We start from the raw sequence: 24731 nt of genomic DNA, 5'->3' as shown, positions 1-24731 counted from the left end.
TATAAAGTGAGCAGCCACATGAGCAATATGACAAAAATTGAAATAGAAACAGTGAAAAAATATGCAGCGCTAAAAATTCTTATAAAGAGCAAATTATGCATCAATGTGATGAGAACACAGTGACCTGTGAATGAGTGTCCATTTAAAACAACCAACACAAAAGGAAACACAGAAGAAAAGTCCATCAATAGGGGGTGTATGACCACATCCTCATCGTTGGAAAAACTTTCTGCACGGTAAAATCAGAAGTAGATGGAATACTCTTACCAGATGACGTGGATCTGCTTGTCGGCGACAACAGATCAAAAAGGCATGTAAGGACTCCACTCGGCTCTGCTCGGCTGGATGATGGCACAGTAGTAGACTCACCACGGGGTATCCTGTTGGATGGCTGTGAGCCTGGACTGGAACCTCACTGTAGGTGTGCTTGCTCCAACTTCAATTCGTGAACAGGAACAGAGGGTCCGCTTATTTAAACGCCAACTGGTGATGTCCAACAGATGCCCCAGTTGAAGTCCACTTGGACGAAACGCGTCGGGCTTGCTATACCTGCACCCCATATTGCTTTTACTCTCCTTTTATACCGAAGTGATCACTTTTATGTTGTTGGTTTTATTACAATAAAACCTACCCTCTTTTACCTGCACCATCCGGAGCATTGTTTTCTTTCTCTTCCCTGCATGACTTGCTTGGATGCAAAGTTTTTTCAAACTCCATACCAGTGTGCACCTTGCATCAGTGGACACCACTGTTCACATCACCAGTTGGCGTTTAAATAAGCGGACCCTCTGTTCCTGTTCACGAATTGAAGTTGGAGCAAGCACACCTACAGTGAGGTTCCAGTCCAGGCTCACAGCCATCCAACAGGATACCCCGTGGTGAGTCTACTACTGTGCCATCATCCAGCCGAGCAGAGCCGAGTGGAGTCCTTACATGCCTTTTTGATCTGTTGTCGCTGACAAGCAGATCCACGTCATCTGGTAAGAGTATTCCATCTACTTCTGATTTTACCGTGCAGAAAGTTTTTCCAACGATGAGGATGTGGTCATACACCCCCTATTGATGGACTTTTCTTCTGTGTTTCCTTTTGTGTTGGTTGTTTTAAATGGACACTCATTCACAGGTCACTGTGTTCTCATCACATTGATGCATAATTTGCTCTTTATAAGAATTTTTAGCGCTGCATATTTTTTCACCATCCTCTCTTTAACTTCAGCTTTTTCACAGATGCCATCAAGTTACCATCCAAAATTTGCTGAAATTTTATTGAATCCATTTTTCCTTCTACTCGTGAAATGTTCCCTGTGCCACTGGCTGCAATACAACCCCAAAGCATGATTGATCCACCCCCATGCTTAACAGTTGGACAGAGGTTCTTTTCATTAAATTCTGTGACCTTTCTTCTCCAAACGTACCTTTGCTCATTCTGTCCAAAAAGTTCTATTTTAACCTCATCGGTCCACAGACTTGTTTCCAAAATGTATCAGGCTTGTCTATATGTTCATTTGCAAAGTTCAAACACGGATTTTTGTGGTGAGGCCGTAGAAGAGGTTTTCTTCTGATGACTCTTCCATGAAGACCATATTTGTACAAGTATCTCTTTATAGTGGAATAGTGTACCACAACTCCAGTGTCTGCCAGATTTTTCTGGAGGGATCGTGCAGTCAAATGTGGATTTTGAATTGCTTTTCTCATAATCCTGCGAGCTGTTCTGTCTGATATTTTTCTTGGTCTTCCAGATCTTGCTTTAACTTCCACTGTTCCTGATGACTGCCATTTCTTAATTACATTCCGAACAGAGGATATTGACATCTGAAAACGCTTTGCTATCTTCTTATAGCCTTCTCCAGCTTTGTGAGCGTCAACTATTTTCAGTTTCTGTTTTTTAGACAACTGCTTAGAAGAACCCATGGAGCTGATTGTTGGGGCAAGGTCAGATGAGTCTGGGCATTTAAAACCTTTGAGATTGACATCACCTGGTCTTCCCAGACGATGATTGAGAACAATCCCATGACACTGGCAGGTCTCAGCTTTGCAAAGGGGGCAGTGCATGCTATAAATTCTGTAGGGTGCCCAAACGTTTGCAGACGCCATTTTTTTGTTTTATGTAATTTTGAAAGTGTAAATGATGGAAATAAAATCTAACTTTTTTTTTGACATATTATACGAATGTCTAATCTGTAATTTGATGCCTTTTGGAGATTTTTCCATCTTTCCTTCGTTATGCACCTTAATACAAATTTTTACCTGGGGTGCCCAAACTTTCGATCCCCACTGTATATGTGAATCTGTATTTTTCACATCCAATTTGCATAATGTGAACCGGTAGCCTTCTCTATGGAGCCGGTTCACATATCTGTGGGTTGACCATGGTCCATTTTTAGAGTCCTGTGAGTTTTTCGGTCCAGTTCAGGTGTGATTTAATGTAAAAATTTGCACCTGAATCTGAACAAAACTGAACCAGAAAACTGCAGCCGGACATGTGAACCAAGCCTTGGGGCCCTTTCACACGGGGCGGATCAGTAATGATCCCCCTCCGTGTGTCCGTAAGCTCAGCGGGGATCGCTCCGTAAATCCCCGCTGAGCCGGCGGCTGACAGGGCGGTCCCCGCACAATGTGCAGGGACCGCCCTGTCTTTTCTCCGCTCTCCCCTATGGGGCATCGGATGAACACAGACCGTGTGTCAGTGTTCATCCGATCCGCAGACGGAAGAAAAAATAGGGTTTTCTTCCATCCGCAAAATCTGAACTTTGCGGGGGCGGGTGATTACTGGTGTCAGCGGATGTTCATCTGCTGATACCCGCAATCACATAGGGATCAATGTATGTCCCGTTTTCATCCGCAAACGGATGGATGAAAATGCAGACATACGGTCCGCACATGTGAAAGGGGCCTAATTCAGCTGTGCCTTTCATTTGAGCTTGATAGGATTTTACAGCAAAACAGTGAAAATTAGACAAGTAAACATTGGAAAAGTAGCTTACAGCGGCACTAGCTGGCTGTGAATAGTTGTATGAAATGTACATATGCATTACTTTATATTTACCAAAACAAAGGGAATGGATATTATGTATGAGTATATTTTTTATTTCTTTCGTCCTGAACATAAGTGCCAGTTTACACTACAGTGACAGGAAAGTCAACACGACTTTGCGTGGCAACTTCAAGGCAACTTTGAGGCAACTTTTAATCGGCTCTGTGGGAGGGAGGGGTTTTCCTGAGAACCATTTTCTCTTCCTGTAAAGTTGCTTCAGTAAAGATAGTGATCCGACTTTGGAGGCAACTTCCATTGAAATCAATGGGTACAAGTTGCCTTAAAGTAGTAGAGGAACGTTTTCTGAAGTCGGAGCGACTTCAGTAGTGTACATTAAGACAACGCTCATTCACGTCAATTGAATTTCTCATGTCGCGCAACTTGGGGCGACACCAGTCGGATGCCAAGTCGCGGTAGTGTTAACCGGCACTAAAGGAAAATATATGGCTTAACTGTATACATTCTATTTTAAAGAAAGTGCCTTAGAAAAAGCTACATGATGCAGAGCAGCTTAGGTCTTTTTTATAAATGTTTTTATAAAAAAGAATGTGGCTTTTCTATTATAGATGATAGATAGATAGACAGCTGATGGGTCGACGTGTCTGGCTGGACCGTAATGCACTTATTCAGTAAGGATGACTCCCACATACATATATGAGCAGTTAGAAGCAAGGGTCCTTCTTTGCAGCTTGCTGGTAGGGCACGGTCTTTACTACTCAAGATGTTGCTGCTTTTAAAGAAAACATATTGTTAAACTTGCGACTCTCCAGTGACGGGAGAACCAAAATGTGCAGGCAAAACGCTCACCTGCTGGAATGTGTTGCTCCTTAAATAACTGGCATTGCCCCCTCACTGACAAAAATCTGTTAACTAGCAAGCCATACTGTCTATTGTGCAATTTTTTCTTTCCTTCCACCACGGCTGGAAGAAAATAAACTAGCTTGATTCCCCTATCAACACAGCTAGTGTTTGGAGGAATCCCTCCTGCAGCTCTATTAAGTAATCCCAGGGGTTGCCGACTGTAGCTGGTGGCACTAAAAATTTGGGATTAACAGACTGATTGTACAAGTCTATCGATCACGCCCTGTGTAGGGTGCCTATACATGACCCATATTTGGTTGGCTCATTCTGAACCAGCTGCATTTTGATCCGTGTTTTAAGCGATGCCTCACTTATTCAACAGGCAAAGGAGTGGCACTTACAAGCAAATGAGCGTTTCACTGCCCTGCATAGCGATTCTGCCATTAGCAATTTCTTACTAGCCACAGGATTACTAATGTGACAAGAACCAAAGATTTTGAACATCTTTTTTATTTGATGCATCTGTATATTATTTGTCCCACTTTAACCCAAAATTCACGTGGTGAACCCAAAGCTCATGGTTTTAATATTTATAATTATTGAACTTTTAATGGATCCTACATTCATTGCCCTTGGTATTTCTTCCTGTACTTGTTCTCTCCTGGGACCCTGAAGACATGCTCATTTCTCTACTACTCCACTTTAAAAATAGCATGACCTCACCAATCCCGATCATTTATTCAAGCGGTTACGTGTGTCAGATGTGTCAATACCCAGACAGCCGACTGAGTGATGCAAATTCATAAATCATATTCTTCATGAGCAATTTAAGATGCTGGCATGACACTTGCCACTTAAAACTATGCTGGTATCTTTAAATATTTAAATAAAGATTTGTCTAAGTGACCGTGTAGTAAAATCATAAAGCAGTCATTTTTTTTTTTTTTAAGTGCACGTGCATTTCGTTTTCTCGTAGTCTCCTAGCAAAGTCCCCCAAATATCGGCTTGGTTTGCTAGTGAAGTCCACCTAATGCAGCTTTCTGTGATGGGTGATAACGGTGCTGCACTGCTGCTGAATTTGTTATGCTCATGTGGGCTGTATATGCTTACACTACCGAGAAATTAAATAATGTTGGAGGGGGGGGGGGGGGGGGGTTGGCAATCAGATTTATCGCTGCGAATTCACAAGCCTGTAGCTTGTCAATCAGCACCTGACCACACCTAGTCCTGCCCACTGATTTATGTATTTACAGCACTGCCTCTGCTGCTAAAACCCTCCTAATGTGACCTCCAGTGTCTTGGAGGGGGAGCCTGTGAGACACAAATGAAGGCGGCTTTGGCTTACAACGGTAGTAAACTTTTGGAAAAGAGAAGTTTTCTCCTGCAAGGCAATATCATAATGTGCTGGTATGTACCACATACTTGCACATTATGAAAGGCTTCCCTTAAAACAGTGACCCTCAACTCCTGTCCTCAGGGCCCACTAACGGGCCAGATTTTCAGTATTACCTTGGGGAGATGCAGACTACAACAGGGGTTGACAAATTTGCTAGGAGCCAGCTAAAGTTAGGCGCCAGAAAACGCGCCCAAGCGAACACATACGTGAGCAGCGCCCGCATATGTAAACGGTGTTCAAACCACACATGTGAGGTATCACCGCGATCGGTAGAGCGAGAGCAATAATTCTAACCCTACTCTGTAACTCAAAACATGCAACCTGTAGATTTTTTTAAACGTCGCCTATGAAGATTTTAAAGGGTAAAAGTTTGTCGGCATTCCACGAGCGGATGCAATTTTGAAGTGTGACATGTTGGGTATGAATTTACTCGGCGTAACATTATCTTTCATAATATTACAAAAAATGGGGATAACTTTACTGTTGTCTTAATTTTTTTTTTTATTAAAAAAATTTGTAATTTTTTCCCAAAAAAATGCGCTTGTATGACCGCTGCGCAAATACGGCATGACAAAGTATTGCAACGATCGCCATTTTATTCTCTAGGGTGTTAGGATAAAAAAATATATAATGTTTGGGGGTTCTAATTAGAGGGAAGATGGCAGTGGAAATAGTGAAAAATTACATTAGAATTGCTGTTTAACTTGTAATGCTTAACTTGTAATACCAACGGCTTACCACCAGATGGCGCCAGCTCCCCTTCCAAGCCAAGTCGCCAGGACCCTATTTCTAGTCGCCATGGCGACCTGGTGCCCGGGATTTGTCGAGCCCTGGACTACAATACTGCAATCACCGAGCAGCAAATTATATCACCTGTGATGTATTTCAGTTATCTTTCAAACCTGGCCCGTTAGCGGGTCCTGAGGACAGGAGTTGAAAACCACTGCCTTAAAACGAAGCCCTCCAGTGGCGAGCTGTCACCCCTGCAGAGGCTTCCATCTTTATCCATTCTTCTTCTGGTCTTGCGGGCTGCGGCTGCTTGAATGGCCAAGCTGCGATAATGCGTGGGAATCTCGGGCACGGCACACAGCTCTGCAGGAATGGCACAAGTATACTGTTCCTTCAGAACGTGTTCGGCGGTGACGTCACCAGCTGCTGTTCTCTAGAATATCTCCTAAACGATTCATGCTTAGGAGATATTCATTCTACCAATAGGTAAGCTTTAATCTAAGCTTACCTGTAGGTAAAAATTTGGGTTTACTGCCACTTTAATCAGGGAAGGTAAAGGGTATTTAGTTTATTTTATGAGGCCTGTGCAGGTAATTTAAATTTGAATTCCCTTAAAATAAAATGAGATCTATTGGGTAGAGTGCGTGAAGGGCTTTTTCTCTTTCTGTAGCTAAGATTTAAATGGTGTTTCCTCAAATACATAACAAGCATGATCATACAGGTTCCTCTCTGAATAGAATTGTCAGGCTGTCGATGACGATGCAATCCAACAATTCCAACACATACTATTACACTAACGAGCTTTTTTCTACCTAGATGTGTTCTGATGTTTCTACCACATTCACACAAGCAAGTTCTCTTATTATTTGAGGGAAAGTTGAAAAGGGAAGAAGCTGTAGCGCTACCCCCTCTGGAGCCGCTGGTTAGATTGGGACGGCATGATTATGTTACCTCTATGATGTGTCTAGGGATAAAGATGATGACGATGAGAGTAATGACGGAATGTCCAGACAGCAGGGTGATGTTTTCTGTGCTTTTATTACTGGTCTAACATGACCAACAGTCAACTTGAGGTAGATAGAAAAAGGTTGGTGAAAGGAGAACTTTGCAGATTCAGGCTATGGATAACAGAAAGAGGTCCTGCCACAAATGATAACTCTTGTTTCGTCGCCACTCCAGCCGGAGTGGGTATAGTGCCCCCGGACAGGTCCCTCTCACAGGCCTGGCAGCCAGAGTGTCACTCATAACTTCTGGGAAGGAACAAGTCTCTGCCACCGACTTGGCTCTAGTAGGTTTAGAATTAGTAATGAGACCTCTGCCACAGGCCTAGTACTCAGGAACATGGATATTATAGCGAATCCTCCCAGTCAACAATTTGCCTGAATCTCCCTCAGGTAGAGTTCTTATTTTTGGGGTCACCGACTAACAGTTTGCAGCATTACAACCTGTCAGTGCCCGGTCACCCAGATCCCCGACGGTTCGTCTAAGCCCTGTTGGATCACCTGCCTCCAGGTTCACCTCAGACCGACTCCCCACCGAACAGCATAACTCGCTTGGGATCTTGCTCTTGAAGTGTGGGGGCCCAGTAAGTCACTGGGGCCTCTTTGCAGCCTTAGTCGCTCCGGGCCATAAGGGCCCAGAGTCAGGAGCTCCGCGTAGCACATGCGCCCCGGCCTGGTAGACCATATCGCCGGGGCCCGTGATGTGCGCACACCCTAAAGGTGGGTGCAGCACCTCGAACCAGGAACGCGCGAAAAAACCCACAAAATGGCGTCTGCCACAGAAATACCCTCCCCAGCATGCCCCGTGAGGGAAACACTCCTCTAATTGGCTGCTGAGGAAAGGCACCTCCGCCTGGACCCCTCTGGCGCCACCTGCTATCCAAAGATGGAAAGGTATCTTTGGAACACATAATGATATCACAGGACAGCACAGGGCTGACAGCAGCTCAATTTAACAGATCAACATGGATGAGAGTAAATAACTCTCTCATTCCCCACTAAATTTGACATGGCACCTGTACTGAGAAGTACACGGGCGCTACAAAGCTATGCAGTTTTTTTTTTTTTTTTACTATTTTCTCTGCATTTCTCCAGTATTTTGTACTTGAGCATTGCAGGTTTCCTTGTACATCTTTGTGCAAGGAAGACATACTTGCACGCTTATATCAAGAGCTATGCCTTGCAGCCAAGCTACAGATCCACTAACCTGCAGTCGCACTAGGCCTCATGCACACTTGGCGTTATAAAAACGCCAGTAGCTTTAGCTGTAGAATGCTGGGTTGAAAATGCAAGTTTTCCTCCGTTGTGCAGCTTTATTTATTTTTTAGCAAAACTTTTCTCCCACAAAACCCTATGGCTTAAAATGATTATAAACACACAAATAGCTGCCTTTTTCAGCGGTTTTAGCGCTTATTTTTTTTTTTTTGTTTGTTTTGCGTCCTTTTTTGCGTTTTATAGTGTTTTTTTTTTTACAGCTCAGGTGTTTTCCAGACAGAAAACGTCCTAGCCAAATTAATATATAGGATAACATGCTGGGGAAACCAGCCAACATTCGGCCATTTGTATGTCCATTGGTTCTGAGAGAAGCCAGCCCTTTGGCCGGGTTCAGTTGGACGTGCATGCTGGAAAACAGGCAGCCAACCAGCTCCCGATCAGCGCTCTCGACCAATGGCTGAAAGAACTGACCGGAGTGTTCTGGTGCAGGGACATCCTGTCAGAACACAACAGCTCAGCGAGGGAAATCGCTGTACTAACATTGGATTGTTACTACAGTGGCTCAGACCGGAGCTGTTTTTTTTAAAATTTATTTTATTAAAAATAACTGTTAGTGTGTACCATACTTTAGGGATTGATTTACTAAAACTGGAAAGTGCAAAATCAGGTGCAGCTTTTCATAGAAACCAATGGCGCACTCTCCAGTTTTGGTAAATCGACCTCTTTAGTGTTTTGCTAACATGCACAAAATTGGGCAGTTTATGAAATGTGTGAAAAAATGGGGAATGTACTTGCGTTGCCATTCATTGTTAATAGTAAACCCCAAAAGTGTAAAATAAAAAATAAAGTGAAGCTCCGCCCTCCAAAAAGGTGTATAAGCAACGTTGTCGTGCCCATTGAAATAAGCACATGTCATGTGCAATTTTGTATGCTTTTGCGAAACACCTAAATGTGAAAACCCATGCCAAGGGGAAAAATAGAGGCTGTCATTGTCTTTATAAAAATGGCAGTTGCCTAGCTGGCACCGATTCAGACCAGACGTGCAGATTACAAAGTCAGAGCTCCAAATCCACATTATCCGAGCTTTAAGGATCAGAAAGGAATTGTTTTCCCTGCTGAAACAAGTCATACCGTGTTTCTTAAGGATTTTTTGCCTTACTCTGGATCATCTCTTGGATATTTTTTTTTTTATTCCAACCTAAATATGTGACTTTCCAGAGATTGGAACATGGGGCACATTTTCAGCAAAATATACATCCTTGGTATAGTCTTAGTTACAATATACAGTACATCATTTAGTATTGATTTAAAAAAAACATACATTGACCCTTTAATATGCTGAAGACGTTATTACATGCATATGCAGGTGCTTATTTAAAGTGTATTTAACTCTGAGTATTTTTTTTTTTTTTTTGCTCCTCGTTGGTTTGTTAAATATACCATTTAAAGTGATTGGTTACAGTATATCTGTTCATTAGGTGTCAAAGAGCAACTGTTGACCCTGCCAGAAATCTAGTGCAAATCTGCAGTGATATCCCAGACGGTGTTATCCGTAAGTGCGTTGGGACTACATTCTGCTAAAAAAAATTGTGAATCGGTACTGCTTGGACCTTGACAAAGGGGACTTGCCGCGAAAGCTTGTCCTGAAAAATTGTATGTTGGTGCAAATAAAAAAAAAAAAGTATCACAGTATTCAATTTTCTTTGGGACTACAGGACAATTTGCATGTAATTTTTTTTGGGGGGGGGGGGGGGGTGTACCTGGTTTGGAGTGGAACTTCCTGTCCCACTTCCTCCTTCCGACTTCTGGCCGCCTAGGCGACTCCTCCTCTCCTCCTAGGCGGATCCTCCCGGCAATGATCTGGGACACGTTGCAGGTCCCAGAACATTGCCTGGCCGTTGACTGAGCGCAGTGTGGCTTGCGCATGAGCAGTGCACGCCTGGCTGTGAAGCCGCAAAACTATCACAGCTGGGCTCCCACACTTACACTTGTCAGGTTGTGGGGAAATAGAACTGCAAAGGAATAATGTAGGTCCAAACTATGGGAAACTTGGGAACTGTGCATAGCAGTAGGGAAAAGTGTCAAAATCTTTGCTGCTTCAGATTAAGTACGCAACGGTTCTAAAATGGGAAACTCTGATGAATCTGTTGCATGCCATTTTCTCTGTCAAGTAAAATAATCATCATAAAAAATGCATTCTATTGTGTCTGTTATGAAAGCTCTGAAAATAAGCACAGCAGTTCACTTTTAGACAGACTAATGCCGCGTACACACGATCATTTTTCGGCTTGTAAAAAACAATGTTTTTCAGGCTCTAGATCATTAAAACGGCCTTGCCTACACACGATCATGAAAAAAAAATGCTCTAGCAAAGCGTAGTGACGTACAACACGTACGACTGCACTATAAAGGGGAAGTTCCATTCGGATGACGCCACCCTTTGGGCTGCTTTAGCTGATTTAGTGTTAGTAAAAGACGATTCGCGCTTTTCTGTCTGTTACAGCGTGATGAATATGCTTACTCCATTATGAACGGCAGTTTTACCAGAACGAGCGCTCACATCTCATAACTTGCTTCTGAGCATGCGTGGATTTTTCACGTCGTTTAAGCCCACACACGACCATTTTTTACAACCCGAAAAACAAGGTTAAAGCAGGGGTTCACCCGAATTTTTTTTTTTTAACATTAGATTGAGGCTAATTGTGGGAAGCACAATCGAGTGTTTTTTTTTTTTAAATCAATGCAGTACATACTGTTTTAGAGATGGATGTTCTCCGTGGCTTGCGTATATGGTCTTCGGGACTGGGCGTTCCTATTTGACAGCGTTCCGACCGTCGCATACAGCACGTCACGAGTTGCCGAAAGAAGCCGAACGTCGGTGCGTCTCTATATGGCGCCTGCGCACCGACGTTCGGCAACTCATGACGCGCTGTATGCGACGGTCGGAAGGCTGTCAATCAAATGGGAACACCCAGTCCCGCAGACCATACTCGGAAGCCGTGGAGAACATCTATCTCTAAAACGGTATGTACTGCATTGATTTAAGAAAAAAAACACCAGATTGTGCTTCCCACAATTGGCCTCAATCTAATGTTAAAAATTAGTTTTTCGGGTGAACCCCCGCTTTAAAAACGTCGTTAAATAAAGCATGTTAGAAATTTTTTTTGCCCGTTTTTCATTACCCGAAAAATGCTCTGGAGCCCACACACGATCTTTTTTAATGACATAAAAAAAAAAACATAATTTTTTACAACATGAAAAATGATCGTGTGTACGCGGCAATAGTCTCAGAAATTGGCATTAAAAGGATTGCACATCCTCCCAATTTAGTGTCCTCATTCTTGGTTTTATTTTTTTTGTTATTGCTAAAAATAAAATCTTATGTTGATGTAAGGCTGGCTGTATATATCTCTATTGCTGTCATTCAGCTGAGCTAGAGAGCTCAATCCGTTTCCCCATCCACACTAAAGTGGGGGTAATGTATTCTCCAGTGTGTTTAGCAGTTTCCATGGCTTTCAGAATACCAGTGACTATATCTAATTGGAGTTGGTTACTGTTCTGCTGGTAATTTTCCCACCCAGCTTGGTCAACTTGTGTTTCGTTTCCACTGAGTGGAACGGTTTGGGTTGGTACAGTTTAGAAGGGTTAGAATGATCCGGCCTATTCAGGTGAGCGTTTCTACTGCAAGTCGGACCATCAGGGGCCATACAGGATTTCGAAAAAATGCCTCCGTGGAATGTTTTGTAGCTCCCCCCCTAACCGAACCGTATAATTTTCTATGGCCCCACATCTGAAGCAGGACCCAGAATGGTGCGGTATGGTTCGGTTGTATGGGTCGCTTTCATAATGGAAACACTCAAAATGGCGTACCTTACCGATTCATCCTGAACCGATCCACTCAGTGGAAACGAGGGATTGGTGTTTGCAGGGGCACTTTTGGCTCAAAGTTTGGCTGATTCAGCCAGAATTGTCCAAAATGTGGGCCATGTGTGCCTGGCTTAATTCTATTGGCCTTATAATGTGCTAGTTGGTGGATTTGGTGCATATGCGACTGGCATAAATGGCCCAAGAATATCAAGGTTAAGCATAATTTTCCTTCATATTTTGTTGGAGGCCGTTTTTAAGCATTCAAAGTATTTTGTGATCTTCTGAGTTTTCTACCAAAATTATACTAAATTGGAGACTGGTCATTGACAAAAGGGTCCCCCTTACAATGGTGGTCAATAAGAGAAGGGACCTCTTATGCCGCGTACACACAATCATTTTTCAGGTTGTAAAAAACGTTTTTCAGCCTCTTGGGAAAAAAAACAATGTTTTTTCCAACTTCGAAACAACGTTGCCCACACACGATCGTTGAAAAAAAAAAATGCTCTAGCAAAGCATGGTGACATACAACATATACAACGGCACTATAAAGGGGAAGTTCCATTTAAACGGTGCCACCCTTTTGGGCTGCTTTAGCTGATTTCATGTTAGTAAGACGATTCGCGCTTTTCTGTCTGTTACAGCATGATAAATGTGCTTACTCCATTACGAACAGTAGTTTTACCAGAACGAGCGCTCCCGTCTCATAACTTGCTTCTGAGCATGCGCAGGTTTTTTAACGTTGTTTAAGCCCACATACGATATTTTTTTACAACCCGAAAAACGACATAGTTTAAAACGTTGTTAAAAAATGCAGCATTTTTTTCCCGCCGTTTTTCAGAACCCGAAAAATGATGTGAAGCGCACACTATCATTTTAAATTACATTTTTTAAAAACGTTGTTTTTTACATGCCAAAAATGATCGTGTGTACGCGGCATTACAGTGGTGGTCAGTGGGAATAAATCTTACATTGGTGGTTATTGTAAATGCTTCTTACTTTGGCAGTAACTGAAAAGAGACAACCTTACATTGGAGGCCAGTAGGAATAATATCCCCTTACAGATACAATTTATTTTTAGTTACTGTATCAGTGATTGCTTGTGAGAATTAAAAATGTATTCTAGCTCAAGGAACCCCTAGCTACCTCTGGGAGAGCCCTAGGCAGTGGCGCCTGGTGCTCCAAATTTTTGGGGGGGCGCAAACGAAAAAAAAAAATTGCAGCCTCACTGTGCCCATCACATGCAGCCACTGTGCCATCAATTGTCACCACTGTGCCATGCCATCAGACACAGCAACTGTGCCATGCAACACAGCAACTGTGCTGTCAATTGTCACCACTGTGCCATGCCATCAGACACAGCAACTGTGCCATGCAACACAGCAACTGTGCTGTCAATTGTCACCACTGTGCCATGCCATCAAACACCGCAACTGTGCCATCAATTGTCACCACTGTGCCATGCCATCAAATGCAGCCACTGTACCATCAATTGTCACCACTGTGCCATGCAACACAGCAACTGTGCCATCAATTGTCACCACTGTGCCATGCCATCAAACGCAGCTACTGTGCCATCAAACGCAGCCACTGTGCCATCAATTGTCACCACTGTGCCATGCCATCAAACGCAGCCACTGTGCCCCTCAATTGTTGCCACTGTGCCAATTGTCACCACTGTGCCCCATGATGCCACTGTGCCCATGATCACCTCTGTGCCCCATGATGCCACTGTGCCAATTGTCACCTCTGTGCCCTTTGTCACCACTGTGCCCCATGATGCCACTGTGCCCATTGTCGCCCCTTTCCCTGTAAAAAGCACTTACCTGAAGCTTCCATGTCCTCCCTCGATGTCTTCTGCCGCCGTGGTGAAGCTTCAGCCAATCAGGTTCCTGATAACCAGAATCCGGGAACCTGATTGGCTGAAACGGCCGAAAGTCTTATGCAAGGAACGCAAGTTGCCTGCGCTCTGAGTATAGACATCCGAGAGCCGGAGGGCGGTACTGGAAAAGCCTATCAGAGCCGCTGGCTTTGATAGGCAGTTCCCCTCAGCCAACCAGCTGCCGCTATTCGGGTAACCGGCGACCCACGTCCGGTTATATGAATAGACCAGGCAGCTGGCAACCAACAATAACATACATTCGTGCATTTATGCACGAATGTGTGTTATTTGCGAGAGGGGGTGGCACTGCAGCGCCCTCTATAGACTGCCGCCAGAACTGCGGTTAAAATGTCAAAATGACATTTTAGCCGAATAAAAGTTCTTAAAGGGCCCTTTTTTTTTTTTTTTTTTTTTTTTGGACTGCGGGAGGGGGGGGGGGGGGCGGCGCCCGTGCGTCCCTATGGACGGGCCGCCACTGGCCCTAGGGTTTCCTGGAATCCTGTTTTGAGAAGCTGCTCTATGACTGGTGCATTGGAACTGGTTGGCATTGCTGGAAGTTTTCTAAAGATTAGGACAGGGAGGGTAGTATATATTATTTTCTTTTTAGACCTAAGGCAAAGCCCTGCTTCTGTAAAAGATTAAAAGTAGCCGTTTATGCAAAGTACAGTTCATTCCAAAATCTACTTTATCTGCATTTCCATTATAATGCACTTCCAAGGTCTACTATATGTTTTGTTTAATACATTTGTGTTATTTCCCTTTAGCCCACGTTGAGAATGAAGAACAGTATACACAAGCACTGGAAAAATTCGGAAGCAATTGTGTCTGCCGAGATGACCCGGACTTGGGGACGGCTTTCCTGAAATTCTCGGTCTTCACTAAGGAACTGGCTGCACTTTTTAAAAACCTGGTAAGCTAGATATTTCATTCTCCCTATCCTTTGTGCAGCGATTTGTGGAATGATAAAATACTTTCTGTGAGTCGTATAATAATGTTGGAGGTACAGTTTGCTTACAGACAGCTCCGTATTTTTATCTTATGGTCCTAAATCAATGAAAATAGAATAACAATTTTTTTATTTTATTTTTTGATGTATACATGAATTTTATCAGCCTGATTGTACCCTCCATTATTGCATGTTTTAATTGCTTTGTTTCATCACTTTTTGCAGCACAGTGGTTGTGCCTTTATTGCTTCCCCCCCCCCCCCAGTGCAGGTCTATGGACAGCGCAATACGGACAACAATATACAGTACATATTGGGCAGCTTTTAGGCCTCATTCACATTAGCACCAGCTGTTGCAAAAATCCAGTGTATTCCTATGGCTGGATTCATAGGTGGAAGTGGATAGTTGCGTCTGCTCAGAAAAGCAATGAAAGCCTGACGGGCACAGATGTTTGCAGGTTTACGTATGCAATGGCACATGTAAGGATTACCTATGGTCAGGGATGGTTGATCGATCATTGCACAACTATCCATATCAACCTGTGCATCCAGCCATAAGAATACGCTGAATTCTTGCTGCAGCTACCACTAACCTCTGTGTGCATCTACCTTAGATTATACTTTCAGATATACAGATATCCACTAGCTAAAGGATCTGCAGATTTTTAAAGTCTGTAGCAATTACCGTATATACTTGAGTATAAGCCGACCCGAGTATAAGCCGAGGACCTAATTTTACCACAAAAAAAACTGGGATAACTTATTGACTCGAGTATATAAGCCTAGGGTGAGAATGCAGCAGCTACTGTAAGCAGAAAAGAGGGTCAACAATGCCCATTTGCACGCCTCAGTGTGCCCATTTGCACGCCTCAGTGTGCCCATTTGCACGCCTCAGTGTGCCCATTTGCACGCCTCAGTGTGCCCATTTGCACGCCTCAGTGTGCCCATTTGCACGCCTCAGTGTGCCCATTTGCACGACTCTCTGTGCCCATTTACACCCTCACTGTGCCAATTGCAACATCACTGTGCCATACTTCACTGTGCCCATTGCAGTTTCGCTGTGCCTGAGTACCTGAATTCTTGACAGGCGTACATTTTTGAAAAGTTGCGTCTCCCTCCTGGTGTTCCGTGATAGGCATTTGACACTGTGTTCTGCCTATCACGGAGGTCCTCGGACTCTGTTTCCCAGCAGACACTGTGTTCAGTGTTTCGCCAATCACGGACATTCTTTTATCCTCTGACAAGAGGGCATCTGTGATTGGCGCAACACTCAACACCGTGTCTGCTGGGAAACTGTCCAAAGGATAAGAGGACCTCCGTGATAGGCAGAACACAGTGTCAAATGCCTATCGCGGAATGGAACGCCAGGAGGAAGCCACGACTAAAAAAAAAAAAAAATGGACGCCCATCAAGAATTCAGGTACACTGACTCGAGTATAAGCTGGGGGGTATTTTCAGCCCTAAAAAAAGGCTGAAAAACTCGACTTATACTAGAGTATATACAGTATATAAGATATTCCCCTCAAATGAATTTGTAATGAAGCATGAGTCCCAGAGACGTCTGCTGATATGTTCAGTGGAACACCCATCATTTAAAAACCAAAGGTGCTCTAATAGGCAAATACCACATTTAGTTAGGACATTGGCACTTGGCCTTCTCTCTTTAGTCTTCCACTCCCCACTATTGGACAGCCAATGACTTTGGTAGCCTCTCTGACCAATTGTGTTGCACGGCAGGGAATGGGCCAATATGACTATTCCTTTGCTGAAGTTATTTGCTTGGTACATTTTCCTGGGTTTTGTTGCTGTAGGGCTGCTGTAGAACATAGCTGAAGATGTATGCAGGCATTTCTGAATGGCTGCATTTAAAATGAACCTGTCTGCTCATTTGAGAGTTGGAAACAAAGTGCTTTTCAGTACACCAGCTGATCTATTTACTTTTTTTTTTTTTTTTTTTTTTTTCACGTCAGACTCTGCTCACATATAGCCGAGAGGCTAGCTCACGGTTCGCCCGCCCTTAGCGTCTCTCTTGCGGCTTCGCATCATTCGTGGTTTTTTTTTTTTTTTTTTTTTTGTTTTGTGTTTCTTTTTTTGACATTACGGATTTAACATTTTTAAACTGTTAGGTTAGTATTTTCCCGCTTGACGAATCTAACTATATTAGCATATCATGATTATTCCCCCCCTTTTTTTTTTTTTTTTTTTTTTCCCCTTTCCCCCCCTTTTCCTCCCCCCTTTTCCTTTCCCCCCCCCCTCCCCCCGGATCTGTGTGCCATGCAATCTTCTTTATGGTTTTTTTTTCAGCTTTCTGCTTCTATCGTTCCCTGGACGAACTTTTCTGTGGATTTGAACACTTTCCACTTTTCCCAAACCGACCTGTTTTTGTCCTCTTCTCCTAACTCTCTGCAGGCAAGATACTCCATCTCTTCTATATATTCCACCCTTTCTATCCACTCTTTAATTGATGGCCTCTTTGGGTGTAACCAATTTTTGGGGATCAGAGCCTTAGCTGCGTTTAACAACACTGGGACCAGAGTTGTTCCATATTGTTTTTTTGTTTTTTCAGTTCCGTGAAACAAACAGGTCAGCGGGCTACATAAAATCGTCTCTCCTGTTATTTCTGCGATATATTTCAAAATTTCTTTCCAAAATTCCTGCATTCTCGGGCAGTCCCACCATATATGTAGCGTTGTTCCTTTTTGTTTACAGTTTCTCCAACATAGCTCTGAATTTCTAGGGTGGATCTTATTCATTCTTGATGGGGTCATGTGCCATCGCACCATGCATTTATAATTTGCTTCTATGGTGGTAATGTCCGCAGCATGGTTATATACTGCACCTATCATTTGTGTTTTATCAATTTTTTTACCAATGTCGCTCTCCCATTTTCCCAAAAAGGGCAATGCTTCCTGGGTCTCGAGTTCTGTTAGTATCCCGTATACCTTTGATATACCGTGTATCAGGGGCTTGTCCATGCTGCATATTTTTTCTATTGGATATAGTGTCTTATCTTCCCTAATTGGTTGTGGTAGTGTGCTCACAAAATGTTTTAACTGCATATACTCCCATTCACTCATGCTTTGTTCCCCTTCCCCTATTTTTATCTCTTGTCTAAGTTTGATTTTTCCCCGTGTAACAATATCTTTTAATCTTTTCTCCCCTAAGTGTTTTCCAAAACGTGTTCCGTTACCTGGTGGAAAAAAATTTGTGCCTGCTAATGGGATTAATGGGGAGTTATACTCCCATTTTTCCCGTCTCAATATTGTGTCCCATATCCTAAATACGTTCCTTGTTATGTTGTGTGTGTTCGTGCTCATTTCCCTCATTTTCGGTGGTATCCATACGTTTCTTTTTAATAGTGTCCCACTTAATATTTCTTCCATACGTACCCATTTTTTTTGTGTATGTGCGTTTGTCCATTCCACCAGCCTGGCTAAGTTTACAGCAAAATAATATCTTTTTATATCGGGGAGCCCCAACCCCCCTCCTTTTTTTTTCATGCTCAACAGTGAATAGCTTAATCTAGCCTTTTTACCTGCCCATATGTATTTCAAAATTACTGTTTTAATTACTTTAAAGAAGCTTTGCGGTATTTTTATTGGGAGCATTTGAAGTTTGTATGTTATCTTTGGTAAAATCATCATTTTAAACGCATTAATCTTGCCTATCCAAGAGATATGTTTTTTTGCTAGGTTTTTCAGGTCTTGGTTAATGTCATTGATTAAGGGAACAAAGTTGGCCGAGTAGAGTTTTTCAACTTTAGATGTAATTTTTATACCCAAGTACGTTATGGCTTCTTTTTCCCATGTAAATGGATACTCTTTCTGTAGTTCTTCTGCTTCTTTTTTTTCTATCCCCAGATTCAAGATTACCGTTTTTATCGGGTTTATTTTAAAATTTGAAAGTTCTCCATATCTTTTTATTTCCTTTATAACGTTAGGGAGAGATACTCTAGGTTTGGTCAGATATAGGAGTATGTCATCCGCATACGCCGCCACCTTGTGTTCCTCATCTCCCACTCTCACCCCTCCTATCCCCGGGTTTTCCCGGATTTTTGCTAACAACGGTTCCAAGGCTATTACATATAGGAGAGGTGAGAGCGGGCACCCCTGTCTGGTTCCGTTTTCCATGTTGAACACAGATGACATACTCCCATTGACCTTCACCCTTGCCGTTGGGTGGCTGTACAGGTTCTTTACCCATTTCATGAACCTTGGGCCCATGCCTATTTTTTGTAAAGTTTCCATCATAAACCCCCAGTCGACTCTGTCAAATGCTTTTTCGGCATCTAAGGACATGAGTACGACTGGGGGTTTCTTTTTTGGGTCTTGTTGTAACAATAACAGGGTCCTTATACTATTGTCTCTTCCTTCTCTGCCTGCTACAAAGCCCGCCTGATCTGAGTTTATTAATTGCGGCATTAAACCTTTTATCCTGGTTGCTAATATTTTCGCGTATACTTTCAGGTCTGCGTTTAACAGTGCTATTGGACGATAGGAGGAACACAACGTTCCATCTTTTCCCGTTTTAGGGATAATAGAAATATTTGCCAAAAGAGATTCTTTTCTTATTTCTTCTTCCTCTCCTATTTTATTAAAATAGTTACACATCTCTGGGACCAGGAGTTCGCTAAATGTTTTATAATATTTGATCGGTAGGCCATCGGGGCCTGGACTTTTCCCGCACGGGGTTTCCCTGAAGGCTCTATGTACCTCTTCTTGAGTTATTGGGGCCTCTAGGGATTCGATGTCATTTTGAGAAATTTTAGGTAATTTCGCTTCTTCTAGGTATTCCCTGATTTTCCTTTTTCTCATCTTTTCTTGCTCTTGTGTTTCCTTGGTTCTTATTGAATATAGTGAGCTATAAAAAGTCCGAAAGGATTCCGCTATTTCAGACGTCTTATATTTCATAAGGCCGTCTTGATTCTTTATTTTTTCGATGTAGTTTTTTTTTTTTTTTTTCCTGGATATTTTGGCTAGCTGTTTCCCTGGTTTGTTCCCCCATTTATACCTCTCCTTCCTAACATTTTTGAATATGTCTCTTGTTTCAACCTTCATCAGATCTCTAAGCTGGGTCCTCTTTACAATAATTTCATGATATATTTCATTTTCTCCTCGTTCTTTATGCATTTGCTCCAGTTCGAATAGCTCAGTTGTTAATTTTTTCATGTTTAATTTCCTTATCTTTTTTTTCCCTGCTCCTATTGAGATTAATTTCCCTCTGATGTATGCCTTATGGGCCTCCCAAACGGTAGCTACCCTTACTTCAGGAGTGTTATTAAGGGTGAAATATTGCTCCAAATCCATTCTCACTATGTTGTTTACCTCTATATCCTCTATAAGTTCTTCATTCAAGTTCCATGATCCTTTTCTTTGCTCTATTTCTTTGAATCTAATTTCCGCTATTACAGGAGCGTGATCTGAGATTGTAGATACCCCTATCGAAGTTTTAACTACCTCTTCCAATAACTCATGGTCTACCAAAATATAGTCCAGTCTTGAGTATGTTCCATGCACGGAGGAATAGTAGGTGTAGTCTCTTTTATTTGGATATGTAATCCTCCAGGGATCTATTAAACAGTAGCTGTGCATTTTTTTTCTTAATATTCTAAGCTGTTTAATATTTCGCCTCTGAGCCCCGGATGTACTATCCAATTGATAGTCCATTGAGAGATTGAAATCTCCTGCTAGTATTACATGTCCTAATTTAAAGTCCGTTAAGGCATTCAAAATCCCCCTCAGATATTTATGCGGTTGGCTGTTTGGGCAGTAAATATTTGCTAACGTGTATTTTTTCCCTTGGAGTACTCCTTTTAGGAACAAATAACGACCTTCCGGGTCTACTTTCCTATCTTCCACTATAAAGGAGATATTCTTCCCTATTCCTATGGCGACCCCTTTTGCTCTCTTCTTTGGGGAGTCCCCGTAGTACCAACTAGGAACTGCCCGAGAATACAGTCTGACATTAGAGTCCAGCGTTATGTGTGTCTCTTGCAAAAAAACTATTTCAGCAGAATACCTTTCAACTTCTTTTAGTACCATATGTCTTTTTTCGGGGCAGCTGAGACCTCTTACATTGTATGTTAAGAAATTTATGTTTGTCATATTTTTTTTTTTTTTCCCCTCTGTCTTGGGTATATATGTTCTTTCCTACTGCATGACACACAGATCTGAATCCCTTTCCCCCCCTCTCTAATCTTCCCCTCTCCCTTCCCACCCAATCTCCTCCCCCCCCTCCCTTCTCCCTCCCCCCCCTCCCTTCCAATTGTACCTTGCCCCCTTGTTCTTCTTTTGGGGCTTTCTCCTCCCCTCCCCCCCCCCCCCGTTCGGTCCCTGACCTTCTGGTCATTTTTAGAGCTTTTTCTATTTGGCGCTCCTGGCGCTCTTTTGCTCCTCAGGCTGAGGTGGAGTTCTATTTTAGCCCGGTCTCCTGTCCCCCTATACTAGGGAACTGGTGAAGAAGCACTCTCTGGGTCTCCCTTCTCCCTGGTCCCACTCCGGTAGCTTACTATGTTGACCCTCCCCATTTCCCCCCCCCACAGCCCCCCCCCCACAATTCCCCTCCTCCCCGGCCGATCAACACTAATAATTTTTTGGCATTGGGATGCCTAAACTATGGCAAAATTCTGGTATTTCCTCCAAGAACCTCAGTCTTGCCGAAACACCATTTTTCCTGCCTATTAGGCACGCTGGAAATCCCCAGTTATACTGAATATCATGCTCCTGCAGAACACCTAGCAATGGTTTTAAACTTCTTCTTCGTTTTAACGTCTCTTGTGACAGATCTTGATAAATTTGAATATTATGTTGATCGTGTTCTAACGGCGACTTCCCTCTCAGTTTTCTCCATAGCTGGTTTTTCTCTTCCCAGCTTTCAAAACGCACAATAATGTCCCTTGGGTAATCATGTGCTCTCTCCCTAGGACGTCTTATTCTGTGTGCTCGTTCTATTCTGAGCGGGGAAGTTGTTTCTCTCTCTAATATTGGATTGCAGATTTTTCTTATTATTTCTGGGAGGTCCTCGACTTGTGTCGTTTCTGGGACACCGCGTATTCTTATATTCTTTCTTCTATCTCTGTTCTCTTGATCTTCTAGTTTATACGCCTGTTCTCGTTGGTTTATTTTTAATGCTTTTATTTCATCTTCTAGTTTTTTAAATGAGATTACATTGTGGTCAACTTTTTTCTCCACTTCTTCCACTCTTTCCAATATATGCCCCATGTTTTTCTCCATTTTTTCCATTTGCGTTTTGAGTGATCTTTCTAAAGCAGCGAACATTCCTTCCATCTCCCTTTTTGTTGGCAAAAGTGTCATATCCTGCGTTTCTTCCTTATTTCTCTGTTCTAGATCTATTTCTTTGTCTGTTTCTCTATCTTGATCTGTTCTATTCTCTGATAATGACTCTGAGAGTGTTTCTAGGTCCGCCAAGATATTAGCAGCCTCTTTTTTCTTCTCTTTTTTCTTTTCCCTTTCTGCCTGGCCTCCTCTGGTAGTTGATGGTTTTTCTATATGCTGGTTATCTCCATTTGTCCCATGGGTCACAAATTTGCACATCGGGCCTGGGCTTTGACTTAAGCGGGGGACCTTTGGGATTGCCCCACCTTTTACTCCTTTTCCCCTTGTGGTCATCCTTCACCCCTCACGGTCCTACAATAGTCCCAGCTGTTTGTCCGTGCTTCTTGCTGCGCCTGAGTTGAAACTGCGACACTTTACAGAGAATTTTATAGGAGGACCGTTTTGCACTTATGAGAGGTGGGTGCTGCACAAGACAATACCATTTGGTGTTTCTTGTCTCGCAGTTCAAAGTTGCTATAGTATTTCTACTTTTTGGCCTTGGCTTTGGGTTGAAGATGTTCGGGGCACCCAACACATATGCTGACCCCCCTCTTCTATCAGTCTCCGGTGCCCGTCTATCTCAGAGATCTCTTTTTGCAGGTTTTCAGGGCTCTATAGTTTGATTAATTGTACTATGTGCTGTGCATGTGCTGTGCTTTTACTATTATACCCGCCGATTTTAGTCACGTTCTCTACCAACTCGTCTGTATGCTGTAGATACTGAAGTGTAATATGAGAAGAGTTCGATATATATTACTTATATGACTGCTTACAGGAGATGTCTCTAAGTACTATGTAGTTTTACTCCGGCTAGCAAATTTCAAAGTATGTTCTTAAAATATCTTAATCATTCTTAATCATTCTTAATCACTCCACACATGAAATTCGAGTATACAGTTCAGCTGGTAGGTTGCTTATAACCTTTATGCATAAATGTCCACTGTTGCCTGGCGTTACCGGTCTGACTGTAGCAGTATGTATACTGTGGACAGTTAAATAGCGTAGACTTTAAAACATCGCTGTCATTTTTGGAAAATGCAGTGTACTCGCCACTCCTGTATCTTTCAAAAAAAAAAAAAAAAAAAAAAAGGGGAGAAACAGGAACTGCTGTGGTGTGTTTCTAGTCTTACCCTCCTGTTGCTGGAGTTTGCAATCTTCTCTAATAGGCTATCAGACTGGATAGTGCTGCATAATACCCGTTTCACACTCCTCTTTTGAACAAATCACTGTGAAGAGTATAAAATGTGAGGGCTATCATCCCTCCAGCGCTTTTGCGGTATGGTGCTTTTGTGCATTTGTAGTTGTATAAGTTAGTTTTCGTTCAGGAATCCACAGGTGTACAGCCATGCAATGTACTCACCAGTCTGGCAGCTTTTCTGTCAAAAAAAAAAAAAAAAATATTTGCTGCAATGGGTTTCACCTTTTTCTGGATGTAATGGTTTTGATGTCAGCCTTCAGCTCAGTCCTGTAATACTTCTCTTGGGCTGCAGGGCTGCCTGGCGCTGTGACACCCCCTCCCTCAGCCTTCTCTCATGGAGGAACGCGGCACACCTCCACAGCTCAGCCACCCGCACACTCCGGAGGGAAGGGAAGCCGCCGTGCAGTCTAACACAACAGGGGGGGCTCCGGCCCCCACTCACCTCTGTCGCTCCCTCCCCCTTCGCCGTCCCAGCGTGCCGTCCTCACCCGACCGCACACCGCTACAGCGCATCCAGCCAGAGTAGCCAGGAAAGCCGCACAGCCCACGCGACCACGCAACTAAGAAGGTGAGACCCGCCAGAGACCGACGCAAGCCCGATTAGAACACGGGCTTGGTTCCGGAAGGGGGGACGGGGGAAAGGGGGATACTCTAGTGGGGGAAGCGAGGGAACCGGCTCCCGTACATCTCGGGGCTTAGCATGTTTTCAGAGCAGGACTGGAGAGCGGGAGCCCGTGTCTAGCTACTCCTCACTCTGACCGCGCCATCTTCAGACTCCTCCCTCCTCTGATCTATTTACTTTTATGTGAAAACTTGATTTGGATTTTAAGCCCAGGTGACCAACTGCCCCACTATCTATCGAGTGTTTTTTGCTGGCCGATAATGGCTTTCTTGTTGGATAGGTGGTAAGCAGGTGGGCTTACCTATTTAGCGCAACTTATGACTACAGTGTATTCATTGTAAGTTGGAATTTGACACAATTTTCGTAACCTCCTAACAGTGTATGAATAGCAAACCAGCTAATGGGTCATGTCAGTAAACAGTCTGGGCATTGCCACATAGGCAGTTCCCTGGGTAAATGGCATATACTGGATGTTATAGGAGAAGTGAGATTTAAAAAAATCAACATGCATACTCGCCTACATGCTGCAGTTGTCCCACATCAACTCCAAGACCAGAGCTGAGCAATCATATGATCGCTGATTGCTCAGTTCTTAGCCTGTTCTGAGCAGAGAGCATTGACTCCTGGCCACCGCTCTCCACTCTGCCCCTCCTAAAAGTAATTGCACTCCAGTGACCCACAAGAGAAGTATGGCCAAAAAAGCTTTGGAC

The 24731-nt window shown here is 43.2% G+C and overlaps 1 protein-coding gene across 5 annotated transcripts in view; it reads left to right on the top strand.

The window, feature by feature from the left end:
- Positions 1-24731, top strand: part of ASAP2 (ArfGAP with SH3 domain, ankyrin repeat and PH domain 2) — a 344117-nt gene that overhangs the window by 102056 nt on the left and 217330 nt on the right. For all 5 annotated transcript variants that reach the window (XM_040348639.1, XM_040348637.1, XM_040348638.1 and 2 more), the window contains exon 3: positions 14687-14832. In XM_040348639.1, coding sequence (XP_040204573.1) covers positions 14687-14832 — 146 coding nt within the window. The remainder of the gene's footprint in view (positions 1-14686; positions 14833-24731) is intronic.

This window comes from Rana temporaria, chromosome 4 (assembly GCF_905171775.1).
Source record: "Rana temporaria chromosome 4, aRanTem1.1, whole genome shotgun sequence".
NCBI classification, from domain to species: Eukaryota; Metazoa; Chordata; class Amphibia; order Anura; family Ranidae; genus Rana; species Rana temporaria.
Note: the sequence above shows the minus strand (reverse complement) of the source record. Positions and strands in the feature narration are given on the sequence as shown.